General features: G+C 27.4%; 1 protein-coding gene and 1 long non-coding RNA gene across 6 annotated transcripts in view; one reads left to right on the top strand and one right to left on the bottom strand.

Annotated features, from left to right (window-relative positions):
* Positions 1–20,516, bottom strand: part of LOC111632585 (latrophilin Cirl-like) — a 64,509-nt gene that overhangs the window by 24,801 nt on the left and 19,192 nt on the right. For 2 of the 5 annotated variants that reach the window (XM_023377063.1, XM_023377090.1), the window contains exons 3-9: positions 11,779–11,971; positions 6,544–6,650; positions 2,959–3,246; positions 1,637–1,786; positions 1,444–1,547; positions 1,172–1,363; positions 129–312 (exon numbers count right to left, since the gene is read on the bottom strand). In XM_023377063.1, the coding sequence (XP_023232831.1) occupies positions 129–312; positions 1,172–1,363; positions 1,444–1,547; positions 1,637–1,786; positions 2,959–3,246; positions 6,544–6,650; positions 11,779–11,971 (1,218 nt within the window). Of the gene's footprint in view, positions 1–128; positions 313–1,171; positions 1,364–1,443; positions 1,548–1,636; positions 1,787–2,958; positions 3,247–6,543; positions 6,651–6,915; positions 7,023–11,778; positions 11,972–20,516 lie in introns of those variants that run through there. The other 3 variants (XM_023377073.1, XM_023377072.1, XM_023377083.1) reach the window with 3 other exon arrangements.
* LOC111632610 lies at positions 14,794–19,249 on the top strand. The gene is made up of 3 exons (XR_002757896.1): positions 14,794–14,804; positions 14,988–15,030; positions 19,154–19,249. It is a non-coding gene; the product is annotated as an uncharacterized LOC111632610 (long non-coding RNA).

Here is a 20,516-nt window from a genome sequence, read left to right as displayed (position 1 = left end):
AATTTGAGGTGGAGAGCATATATTTTAAATTAAATAAATTAAAAATATGATTAAAAATTCATTGTGACAATGTCACAATAAATAATTGCTCATCTGAGAAAATAATAAATACGATAATAGGAACTTACAAACATTATCTTGTACTCTGCTAAAATGATTTTCTCCATCTTGAGATTCGGCTAATAGAAGTGCACTTTGCTCCATTTCTCGTAGAAGTGCTGAAGCTACAGTTCTGCGATTTAATTCTGGTAAATCATTCCAAGCATCGTTTTGAAAATCGTCTAGTAAACTATTGCAAATATCCACTATTGACTAGAAAAACAAGATAATAATTTAATTATAAGACTATTTAACAATTATTTATTTAATGAAATATTACATTTATATGTAAATATCAAAAATAATCACTACATATTTTAGTTACATGGTATTAAATAATTTTCTTATAGTTAAAGTTAAATGCCTACAAATTTTTATATTAATTTTAATTGATTGTATAATTATGTTATGTTAATTGTTACTTAATTTTTTTGTACCTATTAGATTTTATATTTTTATAATTAATTGCAAAAGGTTTCAAAATAATTCGCTCAAATAAATATTATATAATAGTCTTAAATAAGTGAGTCTATCTTTATCTAATTACAGTTTGTTCTGAAACAAACTTATTAATTGCATATATATCAACAAAATTGTTTAATATAATTAAGCAGTTTTGCTTATTGGCACTATTATCTTTAAGGCAATTTGGATATTCAATATATTGTTAAAACTTTAAATATTTAAAAAATTCTAATACTATCACAAGGTTACACAAGGTACTACTATCTACTGAGTTTGGAGACCGAATTTATAAGAAAAAAGCTTTTGTCAGAAATGATTCAGTTTAATATTAGTTATCAAAATATACAATCCACAACCAAAACAGATTTAGATACTTTTCTGTTAATATGATGCCAGCTGATATATACAGTAATGGGTAAGATTCAAGCTCTGAATGAGGGTTTTGTACCACCTCCAGCTGCATAATAGCAATAATTTTAATAGCAAAAATTATTGCAATTAAAATTATTCCTAATATATATAAAAAACAAATAAATACTGTAATTAAAATTCTGTAAAATTTATTATTATTTCAAAATTGTTTCCTTAAAAAGACATATATATTTACCTGTACTAGTTCCATTACTATTTGATGGCGTTGTCTTCCATCCGGATATTCTATTATCCTATTTGCCATTTTTAAAACAAGTTGTTGAATAATATCTGTTACCTGCATAAGATCACCGCCATACATCATATTTGTTTTTGCCATTACAGCAAGTTTAACTGCTATATTGATAACAGAATCTCCATGCTGCAACTATGAAGATTTATTTTTCTATTATAAAAAGTATTTACAACAGTAATTGAAACTAAAAATAAATATAAAAAAATAGATACCCTCTCTTTTAAACTAATAAGCCATAATGATTTACAATCACTCATATCTGGATGACTAGGATTCCATTTTAATGTTCTTTCATCACAGTACCACAGAGCTTCACCTAAATTTAAAAATTTTAGTGTACTTTATAAAAAATTAAAAAAGTAAAAGTAATTTATAATCACTGTTATTTTAAATGATTTTTTTTACCTGTAGTACCACCAGGACAAAGTTGTTTAGATGTGACTCCTGCACTAGTTCTACTCCAAATAACATTTCTTGCTGTGAAACGTGGACAATGACGTATAGAATTATCTTCAATAGGAGACTGATGTGTTATTTTAACTGAATTTTTATTAGCTAAAATAATTAATAATTATATTATTATACTGTATACTGATACATTTATATGAGAGTTCTTACATTTATTTTATGAAATCCTGTATTTTAATATGCTAACAAATAATAATAAATATATATTAACAAATAATTTAATATATATTGAAAATAAATATATAATAAATAATTTAAAATCAGCAAAAATTATTGTGGCATTGTCACAATGCAGGACTGCAATTTTTAATCATGTTTTTAATTTATTTCATTTAAAATATTTGCTCTTGATCAAAAATTAGTATTGTATTGCCCCTGTACATCATACTTTTCCTGATAACAACAGTCATGTTGGTCATGTATATAACTATTCTGGAAAAAATTTTTGAATTGAAATCATGTGAACTGCTATATATGAACTTCTGGTCTCAACCAGAAGTTCATATATATAGTTAATTGGAGCCTCCTGCCCCTTAAGCTTTCCATATCTAGTCTCAACTTTCATCTATCTAACACTGTTCTTGAGATTGAGGAAGGACAGACCGAGAGACAACAACAGTGGAAATTTATAGGTCTACAATTTTTTCAATGAATTTTACTACACTAAAATATTTAAATTCATATTTGAGTTAAGTGACAAGTCTCTTATAAGTAAATATACCAGTTAAAATTTAAATCTGATTATTAAAACAAAACAAGTAAAACTCATCTATCGATGTATAAATTCCCACTGTCGTCCATCTGTCTTTCCGTAATCTTGAGAACGGAGCTAGATAGATGAAAGACAAGACATGGAAACGTTAGGGGCTGGAGGCCCCGATTAACTGTATATGAACTTCTGGTTTGCACTGAAAGTCATGTTATTTCAATTTAAAATTCCTCCCCGAAAGATATTAGATAGATGACCAGCATGACTATTGTTAAAGGAAAAGTATGATATACAGAGGCAAGACACTACAGTACTAATTTTAGGTGGAGAGCATATATTTTAAATGAAATTAATTAAAAACATGATTAAAAATTGCAGCCCGGCATTGTGACAATGTCACAATAAATAATTGCTCATTTGCATTTTATTTGTTATTAATCTAACTATAATCATTTAAAGAAATATAATTAAAATAGTATATTCTATTATTCAAAATTTTTAAAAATCTTAAAAAAATTCTTAGTAATTTTGAAAAATAGACTTTGCTTACCTTTATTCATAATATGTGATTTTGTTGGCACTGGTGTTGAAAGACTGGAAACAGAATAAGTATTTATAATTGCAGGAGTAACCATAGAACTTTTAGTAGTTAAAGATGTTTTGATTTGTGGTGAAATATCTGAAATTTCAGTGACTGATGTAGCAGATGATAAATCAGGCACTGTCTGACTAGCCAAAGTTGATGACTGAACATAAATAGGGACAGTGGGAGGAAAAATTATTGGTGGTGATGGTCTTGTTGCTATTGCTGTAGTTGCTTCTAAAAATTGATAATATACTTTTGAGAAAAAGTCTAGTATTTTTCTATTTACATATATGAAATTTATATAAAATAATAATGTTTTAAATTATTTTAATTTTCATAAAGTCATTGAAAAATGTATCTATTGATTATGAATGTAATGCCATAGGCAAGAAGTATCTTTCTAATAAACAATATAAAATCCCTTTAAAAGTACATAAAAAAATACAAATAATACAATGTAGAATTCATAAAGGCATTCCAAAGAGTAATAGTTAAACAATTAAAAATAAAATTATTAATATTAACATTTTAAATGTATATTTTATAATTTTATGCAATGGATATTTTATAATTTTTAAGTAAAATACAGATATCATCAACAGTTTCAATTATTAAAATGGATTATTAAAAATCTTCAAAATTTTCGAATGGATTATTAAAATTAACATAAATGCTAAAATTATGTATTTATTGAAATACTGATCACTGAAATATATGATCAAAGGATTATAAGTTATATATTGTATTTAAAAATACAATATTTATTAAAACTTCTTGGAATATTAACCCTCGGTTACGCGCGCGGGGTTATATAGAACCCCCGGCGTGTTTAAACGCGTGTATTTTTTAAAATTTTTTGTGTTTAAAAATGATGCTTTCAGTACCTTCCTTCCATAGTGTAAAGATTGCACCGAAAAAATTTCAATTTTGCACGAAAATAATTTTTTGCATAGACTTATAATGGAAATCAGTCGGGTGCTATAGTACCCCGCGCGCCTAACGGTGTAATTTTTTTTCGCGCGACTAACGGAGGTGGGTCGATCTGACTTCGTGTTTTGAGGGAAAGCTTATTGGTTGATATAGAGTCAGTCATGATAGAAATGACCAATTAGAGCATAAAAGGCGTAAAAACAAAATTTTTAAAGCCAATAAACGGCAAAAAAGTTTCCCATAGACTTAACATTGTCAGTTTGAAAGGTGGCGTTTTTTGGCGATATTTATTGCTAAATGGTGTTGAAAACATGTTTATTCGTCTAAATAATTTCAAGCGACTTATTATTAGCAAATTAGAAGTGGAAAAAAAGATTAAAACACGCGATTTTGTAGCGATTGTTTACATACTTCCGTGTGGTGGCCTTCGGGGGCGTGGCATTTCGCGGGAATATTTCTAGCAATTGTTTTTATAGGTCGATCTAATAACAGACATATAAATTAACCAATTACAGTGCAAAAGAAGTTTACTATCGATGTTATCTGCAAATAATCTCCACTTTTCCTCCTAGTTGCTGTATGATTTTAGATGGTGTATTTTTGGAAATTCATAGATATTTTTGGCCCGGGGTTTCGGACAAAGAATTTATTGTTGTGGTAGTTAAAAAACACATGCAGGAAGACGATTGACAGCTTAGATAGCATCAGACTTGTTTACAGTTTGTAAAATACGCTCTTGAAGTCGACCAATTTTTTTTGAAAAATTTTTAAAAACGGGATACTTTCTGTTTTTCGTTACGAATAAATAAAAACGATATATTTGAAGTAGTTTTTTTCACTAATACATCAAAAACACATGCCCACAAACATCCAAAATGAAAAAATCGCGAAAAAAACTATGAGTTTTGAAAAATTGAATTTTGAACACGAGGGTTATATAGCACCCCGCGCGCACAACTGTGCGTGAATCTTTGGCGCGCTTTACGCAGGGTTAATAAAAATATTTAAGCATATCAATAGTAATAATTTTATTCTTCACTCAACATCACGATTCCTATGCAAGCTTTTCTGACAAAAACACTATTAGTCACTAACATGATTGTTTTAAGCAGGTAAAAATTGCTTCACCAGACCAATATTTATTTTGTAATATCTCATGGGAACACCTTACATGGGAATTTTTTAACACATCTTATGGGCAAAATGAGAGGACCACAGAATTTGAATGACTTAGGCAGAAAAACATCTCATGTGGGAACATCTTAACTGGGTTTACTGTACCAGATTTCTAATCTGATAATTATGAGCAGGCAGGTATAATGCATGAGTATACCCATTTATTGCTGGATGCCTTACCTTTGTTTTCAGAGATATATGTTCATTATTAATATTTTTGTTCTACATCTAATATATGTAATGCTTCTAAAGAAGTCGAGCTGGAACCTCAAAAATGTTTAAAATGGCCCTGATTTTGCAATACTGTCGCTTTTAAATGAATGCCGTTTAGTTGATATTACATGTGTAACATATAAATCAAAATATTACTATTCTTTTATAATTGCCGTCAAAGTCGTTGGTCAAAATTTAATTAACTAAGAATCTATTTCTGAGTCTATTTAGATAGATAAATAAAATTTTAAAATATTATATAAAAAGTGAAAAAGTTGACAATTTGAATATAGTTCTGGCCAGTTTAATTTTTAAGGCATTTAATATGTAAAATCATAAAATTTTGCATAACATAGTATGCTATTTACTTATTTATATTATGCATACATTGATCACATGTAAATTTTTACAAAAATATATAATGAACTAAAATGTTAAAATAGCTCTTAATCCATTTAATTATACTGTATTATTGTAAATATTTTCAGTCATAAATATTAGGACTTTATGAAAATTAAAATTATACTGTTACTATTATAATTATTCTTAAAATTTGAAGTTTNTACTTTAATATTCTAGTAAATACGCGTAATAGTACGATTTACTTTTAATGAATCGAACAATTTATGAATGAAAAATTTGTAAATTTCTATGAATGAAAAGTCGTCTCGTGCTGCATAAAATCATACGCATTAATAAACAAATAGCGTAAGGTTACGTTAATGGGTTAAGAAAACATTAAAAATGTTAAAAATCCAGTAAATATATTTTCTCATTTATAAAAGTATATTTGAATCAGTTTTCCTCTACACATGTTACGTTATACTTCAGTGATGTTTGTGTAGTAGTAACGTTCCTTAATGAATCGACTGCTGTATCATACATCTCCCTAATGTTCCGTAACGAAGAGCGAATTAGTGTCTACTTTTCTAAAACCGACATGGATCATTCTGTGTTGAATAAATGAGCAAATATATTAAACTTTAACCACGTGATAGATTTCGGTCGTCAATTTTATCTTTAATGTAACTGCCAGAATAATGAAAACATGCAAACCTTCACCTTACATAAAAAATAATGCAAGCAAAATAAAAATGATATAATAAGACATCAAATGATAAAATTATGAACAGTCAACCAAAAAATATCCCCCAATACTTGAAACTGTAAAAAAAAAATAAACTTTTTAAAACTATTAGAGGGATGATGTAAACTTTTTAACTGTTATACCTGGCACACATTGGTAGTGGGCCTCCAAATACTTCACTGTATCAGGACATGGATCACCAAATATAGTACTTGATGCTGGAAGGCTGCAGGTTTTCTTCCTACCACAGCTTTAACAGACAGAACAAGTTCTATTTTACACAAATCACACATTCATCAAAAACACTATGCTGCTATCAAGTAAAATTTTAATGTAAAAAAAAAAAATTTAACACACACTTTATTTTTTAATAATTTAAGTGCTTTTGATGGCAGCATTATTGGGACACAATCAGATTATTGCACTAAGATGTGCATTTTCCAAGCTATTTCCATACATTTATGGAAATAACTTGGATTATTCAGCACAAAAATAACACAAGAACAACAACCAACCTAAAGTGCACGTGTATTGCACTTCTAAGTATTTATAGGTATCTGGACATCCATCTCCAAAAGTATCACTGTCCACCTTGACTATACACTGGGTTCTCAGACTACATCTGCAAAACACAATTAATGAACATATTTCCTGCCATTTTATTAATGGATAGTTGATTTTTTTTTTTCAAATTTTAATTTTGATGTTTATTCTCAACTTGCCAGAGTATTTTTTTTAATTTGGTCCAGATTACTCATTTATTTTATTAATCAAAATTTAACTTGTTGATTGTTGTCTGTAAAATTCAATAATATATTTATTTTGAATCAATTTATAATTTCATAAATTCATTAGAAAAATATGAATAATTTGAGTAATTAAAATAAATTTATTCATTTATATTATTGTTGGAATTTTAAGAATCTCGCAATTGGTAGAAATTGCAACAAAGATTGTTATTTATCTCTTTTATTTTTTAGGAAACTAATTTGCTTCTGGATAAAATTAATTTAGCAAAGAATTATATTGTTTAATGTGCATAGAACTAATTTGCCTTCAGACAGAATTCATTCAACAAAGAATTATATGGTGTAATGAGTATTATAACTATTAAGTAACAGATTTTCATGGATTAATTTAAAAAGTTTTTCATGCAGAATTACACAGATTCTTTTGAAAGATGAATAGCTATTTTCTTTATGTTTGTTTGGAATACCATTACACATTTCGTTAATTTTTATAAAATAAAATAATTTAGAATGTTTATCATTATCAAACATTTAAAACTGAATACAGCTTTAACTTCCTGGAAAATTTAAACATTTGGTAAACTTGGTACAAGATTTATTTACAAATGTAACTTATGCAGATTAATAAAATATATTTAAATTTAAAATGTAAAATATAATTAGAAAACAACACAATTAATAGTCATGAAGGAATAAATAAATAAATATGTATATATAGTATATATGAAAAAATTATCATTATCATTTATTAAATGTTAAAATTGTATTATTAATCAAGTAATTTTGTCCTATAAATATTTATATAATACATATTTTAAATAAAATTTTATTAAAAATTAATATTTGAAAGCAGTCTTCAATATACAGTAACTTCTATAAAAAAAAGGGGGGAAGGGAGGGAAAGGGAAATGAATTTTGCAACATTTATTAAGTTATACAAAATTATTTATCACTAAATAGATTTATAGATAAATTAACTTGATTCCTAACATGATTAGAAATTTATTAAATAAAAATGTAATTTTTAAAGAGCAGCCACTCAAATTGATAAATTACACGTTTGGAGGAGTAATGTCTCCACGTGTTTGAACGAAATTTTGTACATTAACAGAACCAATAGTGACGGTAATGGGTAATAGTACTACCAGTCGACCCCCCTTAACACTGTTGATTATTCCGTTTTATATGAATTCCATGTTGTACGAGTCACTTAAATTTTATAAATACGTGAGCCGTTCACAGCCCGGCACACGTATTTGTAAAATCTAAGTGACTCGTACAACATGGAATTCATATAAAACGGAATTATCAAGTGTTATAGGGGGTCGACTGGTATATAATGGGTTATATCGGGGTTCAAAGGTCATCATCACCTAATGATCTGAAGTAAAACTTGAGACGTTCTCCTAATTATTAATGCTTATTTCTTTATCTATTAAAAATTAAATTTACTGGTTTACGTGATAAATAATTTAAAAAATACTTTAATATTCTAGTAAATACGCGTAATAGTACGATTTACTTTTAATGAATCGAACAATTTATGAATGAAAAATTTGTAAATTTCTATGAATGAAAAGTCGTCTCGTGCTGCATAAAATCATACGCATTAATAAACAAATAGCGTAAGGTTACGTTAATGGGTTAAGAAAACATTAAAAATGTTAAAAATCCAGTAAATATATTTTCTCATTTATAAAAGTATATTTGAATCAGTTTTCCTCTACACATGTTACGTTATACTTCAGTGATGTTTGTGTAGTAGTAACGTTCCTTAATGAATCGACTGCTGTATCATACATCTCCCTAATGTTCCGTAACGAAGAGCGAATTAGTGTCTACTTTTCTAAAACCGACATGGATCATTCTGTGTTGAATAAATGAGCAAATATATTAAACTTTAACCACGTGATAGATTTCGGTCGTCAATTTTATATAATGTATTATTACATTTCTTATTACAGCAACCAAAATAAAATTTTATTAAAAATTAATATTTGAAAGCAGTCTTCAATATACAGTAACTTCTATAAAAAAAAGGGGGGAAGGGAGGGAAAGGGAAATGAATTTTGCAACATTTATTAAGTTATACAAAATTATTTATCACTGATCACATGTAAATTTTTACAAAAATATATAATGAACTAAAATGTTAAAATAGCTCTTAATCCATTTAATTATACTGTATTATTGTAAATATTTTCAGTCATAAATATTAGGACTTTATGAAAATTAAAATTATACTGTTACTATTATAATTATTCTTAAAATTTGAAGTTTTTCTATTTATTAAAATATTAGAAATAAAATGGTTATTATTGTATAAAAATTTTTATTTGCTGTTAAAAAAATTTTTCAAAAATTTAGCCAAACATTTTACAGGAATATATTAAATATTCGAAAGTAATTAACATTTTTTTTTAAATTCATAATTAATATACAGTTTTTGTACTGTACCATACATATCTATTTTACATGTACAAGAATGTTTGACTAAATTAAATAAACAGTTAATATAAGGTTAAATAAATAAAATAAGCCCAAAATAATTAATTTGTTAATATATTAAAGCATTATAATTTGCTGGCAAATTATTTTCTAGAGGATGCATTAGATTAATCAATATGAAATTTTATTATANTACTTTAATATTCTAGTAAATACGCGTAATAGTACGATTTACTTTTAATGAATCGAACAATTTATGAATGAAAAATTTGTAAATTTCTATGAATGAAAAGTCGTCTCGTGCTGCATAAAATCATACGCATTAATAAACAAATAGCGTAAGGTTACGTTAATGGGTTAAGAAAACATTAAAAATGTTAAAAATCCAGTAAATATATTTTCTCATTTATAAAAGTATATTTGAATCAGTTTTCCTCTACACATGTTACGTTATACTTCAGTGATGTTTGTGTAGTAGTAACGTTCCTTAATGAATCGACTGCTGTATCATACATCTCCCTAATGTTCCGTAACGAAGAGCGAATTAGTGTCTACTTTTCTAAAACCGACATGGATCATTCTGTGTTGAATAAATGAGCAAATATATTAAACTTTAACCACGTGATAGATTTCGGTCGTCAATTTTATATAATGTATTATTACATTTCTTATTACAGCAACCAAAATAAAATTTTATTTTATAATTTTTTTTCGAATTTATTTATTTAATAATATTATTTTTTAAAGAGTTTTAACGTAATTTTAATTTAAGTAAAAATTACAAAATATATCAAAAGATGGCGCCACTGATAAGAAGGCAAGGAATATAGGAAAAAATATAATACTGTACTATAAATTTCTTATCTGTAATAGAAGCTAATTGGCTAGGAATTTTATAGATAATATCTAGAACAATAGATCTTAATTGATATTAAAATATTAAAAATTTTGAATTAAGAAATACATAAGGCATTCTATATTTAGAATATATTCAAGTACAGTAGATCTCCCCCCTATAACGCTGTTGATAATTCCGTTTTATATGAATTCCGTGTTGTACGAGTCACTTAGATTTTACAAATATGCGAGCCGTTCACAACCCGGCACACGTATTTGTAAAATCTAAGTGACTCGTACAACACGGAATTCATATAAAACGGAATTATCAACAGCGTTATAGGGGGAGGTCGACTGTATTCGGATAATTATATACTCAAAAAAATAATACTTTTAATGATTTATACACGAGATAAACCTTTGCATATCTGGCATTGTGTTCTTTTTTTATTGTATAGTTTTCCATTTTGTTTCATAACTAAATTAATTATCTGCGTATTGTGAATTTTTTTTTTCCTCCTCCTCCGTATTATTTTCGGTCTTATTCCTAGAACAGAATTTCTCTAGAAAAAACTAAAAGCATTTTAAAAAAAAATGATGATAATGACATTCCATAAAATAAACAGAATCACATTTCTTTCTGGTGTTTTTGAATACAAAAATAATACGAATAATCTCAAAAAGAAAAAAAGGAAAATAAATAATTTTGAACTTCGATGTTTTTCAATTTTAAATCCCAGAAGAGAAAATATTTTGCGTATTTTTTTTTCCTTTAGTGAGTACGTTATGATAATCTAAGATATATGTTTTATACGAATACTCAAAAAACACCGTTATTTTTTATGCATTTTTGCACATTCCACAACAAAATTTTTAAAAGAAATATTTATGATAAACGTTCCGGTTCGTTTTTGAAAGCATTTAAATATATATTTTACATTTATTCTCGTGATATTTTCTGAAAAATACAACAATTTTTCTGTGTTTTTTTTATACGTAAACTTATCAAAAATGGAATCTTCTTCTTCTTCTTCTTCTTCTTCACCTAAAATGCTTTTGATGACTGCATTATTAAACGAATGCAATTGTCGAGTTTAATTTTCTGTAGAGGAGAAAAGAAATAGTTTTATTCCGGATAGGTTCATAAAAGCTCTTCAGAAAGATAATTAGAACCGAGCGAAAACATAAAAACTAATTTGTGGTTTTCGCGTCATTTATGACCCTCTTTTCGTTCCTCCAGAGAGAGAATCTCTGTTATGTGGCGCTGACTGGTAGTAAGGTAGGGAATTAAATATTACAGGGGAATTGTAAGAGAATGGAAAAAACATTTCATTCTTCCCTTACCTTTGCTGCATTTCCCTGAATGATCTATGAGACATACAGTCCACGCTCCAATCCAAATTTCCATGCTCGTTGCAAATGCTTATGCTGAAACGTCCATAGTTTGCTCGGATGAGATTTATCAGTTGGCCTTCGTCGCATTTTATATGTAATTTACTTCCTTCACAAGCGTAGGCTGTCATATATTTTGGTCTTTCTGTATAAAAAGAAATATATTATCGTGTTAAAATTTAAACTGTAGATTAATCTTAAACAAGTTAATTTGAACGGAAAACAATCGATTTTAGTATAATGTAATAATGAATTGTGTGTGATTAGAAAACTAGATTCAGTTCCATGAAATGGTGATGAACAGTTTAATTTTCAATAATAATGTTAATTTTAAAATAATAATTATTGAAATTAATATAATTAAATAATACTAATTTCAATGATTTAATGAACAGAAAGTATCAATCATTACTGTACTTTCTATAATAGGAAATGATGAACAGAAATTGCGTATTGATAAGTTATTTTGGAACATTTAATTATAATTTGAATAATTTTTAATTGAATTTATTTTATTTTCGATGACGTAACCATGTTAAAAAGGTTTTAAAATCTAGTTACGTAGTCTACTATGGCAGGCCCTTAAACATTTCGAACAATAGATACATTTTACGATAATGAAACTCTTTACATTTGTCACAACGTTAACAACACTCATAAAATACAAAACAAGAATGTTTGAAAGTAAGAAAAAACAACAGAACAAATTCCCCGAAGCATGGAAACTCGTCAAGAAACAACTCAAAGAAATTCCAGAAGGGAACATTCGGTCTCAGACCCCACTTGGTCGTAAACTGGACTATTCCCCTGGTGCCTCATCTACTTGGTCAGAATGACCGGCCACACCTTACCTAACAACATCCTATTTTGTACAACTAATGGTGCCCAATGTCTGAGATGACATCAATTGTGATATTTTCCAGCGAAAAAAAATGTTTATCCCCGAATGTCGTGCGATAAATTTTGTTTATTAAAGAAACAAATCGTTAAGTTTTATTTATGAAGTGATGATTTTTCTGGATATACAGTTAAATATATAATAAACATATATATATAACTTGTTTAAATAAAGATAGACTATATTGTAAAATCATATTGGAAAATAATAGGAGATATATAACAAATTGAATTCTATTGAATTCTTTTTGTGTGTGTAATAAGTATGTGTAATGTTTATATCATGACAATGTAGAAATTTTCAAAGAATACATTACACGCCGACACCCTCGTGAATATGATAAATAGCAGAGGCTGTATAAAGCAAAACGATCCCTAAAATTTAAACAGACAGACATTTATAAATGACATCCGATAGCATCATATCCGTGATGACATCATCTAGATCCGCAGGGACTAACTTCTTAATACACAGAAAGGTCTAAAAACAAGCAGAACAAATGTTGTTCAATATCATTCTGTTTACAGATGTACGTCATAAAGAGAGGGGGAAAAAAGGAAACCTCGGGTAGGAGGAACAAAACAAATCCATCTGACAGAAGAGGCACCTCTATATTTCACCAAGAGTTTATGACCATTCCCTTCATTCTTTATCCTTTAGGGAATAACGTTAAACTGTGGGAGGCAGAACGACACGCATTGTACAGATTCTGTTAACATCTAAATTTCAGTGGTTTTCGGGGGAATTTCGGTCGGTAATCTGTATTCCAACCGAGAAGTCAAACGGACAGTCTAATGGAGTTTGTCAATGCCGATGGAAACTTTCACATTCTAGTCCAGACGGTATAAATAGTGTACACTACAGTATTAAGTCGAAAATTTATCCAGAATAACAATAGAAAACTTTCAATATATTTTTTAAAAATACTATAAAAGGGAAGAAGAAGAAGATGGGTGAGATTTCGCAAGAGTCAAAATATAATTAAAAGAAGACAATTTTATTGTCTACGATTCATTATTTACAAACCGAAGTTTTAGTTGTGGGATGGGAAATTTGTAGAATCTTTATCAAAATACCGGTAGCGATATTGAATGTCGGATAGGATGATGTCACCTTTAGCGCCGTGGGGCCTCAAAGAGCGGAGAGTTAGAGAGGGCGAACCGATAAAATTGAGCGAGTTTGTTGCCGAGATGTAGAATCAACGTTGAGAATAGCAACTGGTATGTTCTATTTACTAGCTCTTGGGGGAAGAAAAAGAAAAAAAAAGGAAATCGTATTTTTCTCCATTCAGATAAGTCGATGCTGCGAGTGAGAGATATATAAGACAGAACTATTGACTGTAAAGATAGATTTATACAAGTGTCGAAACTCGAAGAGAATTTTCAAAAAGATTTTTCTCAATTTTCAAACATAACTCGCTCCTATCTACTTATTCAAAGATATGCGAGAGAGAGAGAAAAGATAAAGGAAATATATTAAATTGTTCTTAGTAAAGTTTGTTTTTCTAACAACAAGAAAAAAAATATATATAATAAAAATTCAAAATATACAATAGTTTATTTATCTTAAATTAAAATTATAATTCATTATTTATGGAATTTTTTTTTAATTTTTATAGTTTTTTTTTACGTTGCGATTTTCCGCTTTATAACTTCGAGATGCAACTGACCGCAAAAGATTAAATTCCCTAATGTTTTTTGTAGCTTATCCAATCGAGTATTGTTATTAACAATAGTAATAAAATTCTCTAGTAGAAAAAACATTTACATGTTTTTTTCTTTTTATATAACTGAATATATTTTAGCTGGGTCATAAATTGAATGATTTGTAACGTCTGTTAAATTTACTTTAAAATGAACTATTAAAATAATAGTTTGTGTATTACTAGAACGTAAAATGTTCAAATTGGAATATTTACAAAACCTCTAGGCGTATTTTTTTTATTTTATTATTACATTTTACAATCTAACCGAGAAGTTATTATTACAAAAGAAATTTTATTGTTCTTTCCAAGATGGCTGCCAATAAAGGGGAAGGGATGAAGAAAAAGAAAAGAACGAGTTTCTCCATTAAAATAAATGTAAAAATTATATTTTTTTTAATCGCTTGATATTTTATTAAATAATACATAAAATATTTAGAGGATAACAATAGACAGTTATTATAATATTTAATTTGTTTAGAATATCGTTATATAATTACAATTTTCGTCTATATATATAAGTTATTTTTATATTAATTTAATATAATAAATCTTTATTAGGAAAAGAAGTCATCTGGTATGGATCAAAAGGAAAAAACTCAATGTACTTTTATTCAAAATTTGTTTATTTTAGGGTTTATTCTTAATCATTTTATGATGAAAATATGTTAATAGAATTTATTTTCTATCTTTAGATTAAATGCTTTTATTTAATTAAATCGTTTTGTTGTACGATATATATAGAAAGAATTTTAATATATCAAATTCATTCTTAGAAATTAAAAAAAAAATAGTTTTTTTTTGTTTAGGTTCTATAGGTAGATAAGTATAAAAAAGAATAAAATAAAGTACTCTTGGCTTTAAAATAACCAGAGATATTTTATTCTTCGTAAATTCCTATCTTCTCTTTGACGTTATTTATATTCCTGCTTATTTTAAAGGAGCTCGAAGAATGGTAAATAGCATGGTAAAGAGAGATAAATCGAGTTCTGTTTAGTTGCGTGTATAATGAATTTATAATTTTATTATAACAGAAAAAAATATATTATTAATTCTATATATAAAAATATATTCTTTAAAGAGAAGAAATTATTATTATAAAATAATTGATATATTTCATTTATAACTTAACTCGAAAGTACCAGTCGACCCCCCTATAACACTGTTGATTTTTCCGTTTTATATGAATTCCATGTTGTACGAGTCACTTATATTTTACAAATACGTATGCCAGGTTGTGTATTTGTAAAATCTAAGTGACTCGTACAACACGGAATTCATATAAAACGGAAAAATCAACAGTGTTATAGGGGGGTCGACTGGTATACGAGAACCAAAATACAGTGTAAGATTTGTTACAAAATACTTTATATAAATGATGTAACACATTAAAAATAATAAATTCATCGTTTTATATTAAAGATAAAAAGTTTAAATAACAGATAGTGGTCATAACATTGACAAATAAGTATTAGAGACAACGAAATAGACACTCATTACATAGAGTTACTCCTCTGCAAGATGGATGCTCCCTTTCAAAAAAAAGGGTCATCTTTCCTGACAGGAGACTATGATTGATACGTATTCTTTACACCAATGGATAACCAAGAGGTGGAGAAATAAATGTTAACGTCAGACAATACGTCTTCCATGTCTAAAAGTGAGTGGATTTATCTTTCCAAGAACACAAATTTCTTCCCAAATACTAATCACTTGTTCGTTTACTAGTTTCGTCCTATGTAACATTACTCACTTCATCTGATAATTCAAAAAATTGGTGATAACAGGGTAAATAATCTTATAAAAACGTTTAAACGAGTCATTAAATTGTATAACAACGAGTTACATTTAACAGAAGAAGAAGAAAAGTATACGCAAATAACGAATTTGATACGGCAGAACAAAAAGAAAAATAACAGATAAATCTAATACATTATTTTTTTTTCTTTTTTACGAATTGACCTAAAGACCACGTGGCATATAAATGTCACAAACATAGAAATAGCAGAGTAATAGCAGTTCAAAAGAAGTCGAACAGTTGCATTAATTTAATCGCGGAGACTTTTTCTTTTTCTAGTCAAGTAAAGATGGGATGGAATAAATGTAGGTAATGGATGGGTGTGCGGTAACTCTGATAACGAAACTATTAGCCGGTTACTATAGCAACGAAATGCAGTAACATCTCGCAGCAGGTGCGGCTTGAATGTTACAGATAATCGTTTTCTTTCTTTTCTTTTTTTTTCCTCTTCTCTCTCCCTCTTCTTTGTCCCGAAATAGATTAATTATAATTCGAGATTTTCGAATATAACTGCAATAAAAATGATTTAAATTTATTTTGTAATACGACAACTTGTCTGATCTACTGATAAGTATTATTTTCAATGCTACCAAACTAATCCAAATTAAAAAAATATATATACAATAAAACTCTATTGTTTTACTAGAGAATGAATCTATTTTATTATAGCTATTGTTACTAACCAGTCTAATTCGGAGTATTATCATTATTTATAAGAATAAGCTTATTTAAAAGTCAAACTAGTTACAGGTAAGGTAAGAAGTCGTGAACTTCTTGTATAGGAATACAGTCGACCCCCCTATAACACTGTTGATTTTTCCGTTTTATATGAATTCCATGTTGTACGAGTCNGATTTAATAATTTAAATTACTGGTTATATAAATCGTAGCTCAATGAACTATATATAAGAAGGACAATTCTCTCGTAGAAGAAATGTCGGATGAACACAGTTAATCTGATAGCATCGAGTTGTACAGGTAGTTGAACACCTGTGAAGATCGTATCCATCATAAGTAGAGAAGCAAGTCCCAACAAAAATAGCATGGCCTGTTTATATTGCTATTCCATTTTTTAGTTGTAAAAAAAAAATATATATATATATATATACAGTAATTTTTTTAATAGAAAACTTATATAAAATGCTAGGAAAATGGTAATAAAATTACTTAAAAGTCTGTTTTGTTATTCAATTACTAACTAACAAAGGTCTTTATCTAGAGTATTAAAAGTAAATATACTTATATATCTCTAAGGATTTTAAGAAAATAAATTATCACAGAGATCTAATTTAACATTTAAATGCCTAAAATACTTTAAAAAAAAGAAAGTAAAACTGTATGATAATATTTAATGACATTTAATTAGGCGAGTAATTAAGGATAATTACAATATTTTTATTTTAAAAAATTACAAAAAAAAAGACATTAATAAAGCTTACTTTAAATATTCTTTTGTATCCAGAGAATGATGTAATAAAAGTAAAGAAAACTTTTATAGAACAATAATAGTAAATAATTGCCACCTCCCCTGCTCTGTAAATCTCTGCATCCTTTATGGCGAATAACAATATGGTAACGTCAGTTGCCCAACAGACTTAACACGAACATAAATGTCTGAAAATGGCATTTATACGATCATCCATTTACTTATATACTCTCGTGACATATATCGAAGGTTCTGTTTTAAATCCTTGTACTTATTACTTTATTATGTATACAGACATTCCTTTTATCTGTTAACTTTTCGTGTAATTTATGTTACATTTAATACGTTTCATTTATTCTTAAGTTAAATATAGTAACCATAAATTTGATTCAATTATGTGTAATATATTTAACAATAAAAGTTTTCGTACTTTCGATGTATATACAAATAATTGACGATATCTTTATAAAATTTATAGTTAATGAACCTTATAAACTATATTAAATTAATTATAATATATTCTAAATATCAACAGACTTGAATTAGTTTGCTGTCTAAAACACTTATCAGTCCATTATTCCCAATGCTATCCATCAAAGACAACCTTGGGAATAATGGACTCTCGCTATTATTATAACTGATATAAATTCCGTAAATTAATCGTAATAGTAATTATTATTATACTAGAATAGATTTAAAATAATTTTAGACTTAAATAGAGCATTAAGTAATAGTTTATTAATAATATACCAGTCGACCCCCCTATAACACTGTTGATTTTTCCGTTTTATATGAATTCCATGTTGTACGAGTCACTTAGATTTTACAAATACGTGAGCCGTTCACAACCCGGCACACGTATTTGTAAAATCTAAGTGACTCGTACAACATGGAATTCATATAAAACGGAAAAATCAACAGTGTTATAGGGGGGTCGACTGGTATATTATTAATAAACTATTACTTAATGCTCTATTTAAGTCTAAAATTATTTTAAATCTATTCTAGTATAATAATAATTACTATTACGATTAATTTACGGAATTTATATCAGTTATAATAATAGCGAGAGTCCATTATTCCCAAGGTTGTCTTTGATGGATAGCATTGGGAATAATGGACTGATAAGTGTTTTAGACAGCAAACTAATTCAAGTCTGTTGATATTTAGAATATATTATAATTAATTTAATATAGTTTATAAGGTTCATTAACTATAAATTTTATAAAGATATCGTCAATTATTTGTATATACATCGAAAGTACGAAAACTTTTATTGTTAAATATATTACACATAATTGAATCAAATTTATGGTTACTATATTTAACTTAAGAATAAATGAAACGTATTAAATGTAACATAAATTACACGAAAAGTTAACAGATAAAAGGAATGTCTGTATACATAATAAAGTAATAAGTACAAGGATTTAAAACAGAACCTTCGATATATGTCACGAGAGTATATAAGTAAATGGATGATCGTATAAATGCCATTTTCAGACATTTATGTTCGTGTTAAGTCTGTTGGGCAACTGACGTTACCATATTGTTATTCGCCATAAAGGATGCAGAGATTTACAGAGCAGGGGAGGTGGCAATTATTTACTATTATTGTTCTATAAAAGTTTTCTTTACTTTTATTACATCATTCTCTGGATACAAAAGAATATTTAAAGTAAGCTTTATTAATGTCTTTTTTTTTGTAATTTTTTAAAATAAAAATATTGTAATTATCCTTAATTACTCGCCTAATTAAATGTCATTAAATATTATCATACAGTTTTACTTTCTTTTTTTTAAAGTATTTTAGGCATTTAAATGTTAAATTAGATCTCTGTGATAATTTATTTTCTTAAAATCCTTAGAGATATATAAGTATATTTACTTTTAATACTCTAGATAAAGACCTTTGTTAGTTAGTAATTGAATAACAAAACAGACTTTTAAGTAATTTTATTACCATTTTCCTAGCATTTTATATAAGTTTTCTATTAAAAAAATTACTGTATATATATATATATATTTTTTTTTTACAACTAAAAAATGGAATAGCAATATAAACAGGCCATGCTATTTTTGTTGGGACTTGCTTCTCTACTTATGATGGATACGATCTTCACAGGTGTTCAACTACCTGTACAACTCGATGCTATCAGATTAACTGTGTTCATCCGACATTTCTTCTACGAGAGAATTGTCCTTCTTATATATAGTTCATTGAGCTACGATTTATATAACCAGTAATTTAAATTATTAAATCTTATTATCATTACTATTTATAAAAAAAAAACGAGAAAGTATAGAAAGGAAAAGGAATAAATAATTACAACTGTTATGTTTTTAGTATTAATATAAAAGTAAAGAAATTAATAAAGAATTGAAGAAAAATTATAAGATAGAACACCTGATTATTTATTCTATTCACGAATTTTAGTGATGTCAGCTTGTTATACCGAGCACAATTATAAGTTAAAGGTTGGCAAAGTCTAGTATTAAAGACGAGCTGAATTTTGATGAAGGAGTATATAAAACGGAAAAATCAACAGTGTTATAGGGGGTCGAGTGTAGTTGTTATTCAAGTTTATTTATTATATATTAATTTTTTAAAGAGACGTTATTAGTAATCACTCGATGGCACTCCTCGGGTAGTCAAGAGGTAATCTATAATCTTATTTTTACNAAATTAATAAAGAATTGAAGAAAAATTATAAGATAGAACACCTGATTATTTATTCTATTCACGAATTTTAGTGATGTCAGCTTGTTATACCGAGCACAATTATAAGTTAAAGGTTGGCAAAGTCTAGTATTAAAGACGAGCTGAATTTTGATGAAGGAGTTACAATACTAATTTCTCAAGATC

The sequence above is a fragment of the Centruroides sculpturatus genome, unplaced genomic scaffold (genome assembly GCF_000671375.1).
Source record: "Centruroides sculpturatus isolate CEXI.00-Female unplaced genomic scaffold, Cexi_2.0 scaffold125, whole genome shotgun sequence".
Taxonomy (NCBI): Eukaryota; Metazoa; Arthropoda; class Arachnida; order Scorpiones; family Buthidae; genus Centruroides; species Centruroides sculpturatus.
This window is presented reverse-complemented; position numbering and strand designations above follow the sequence as displayed.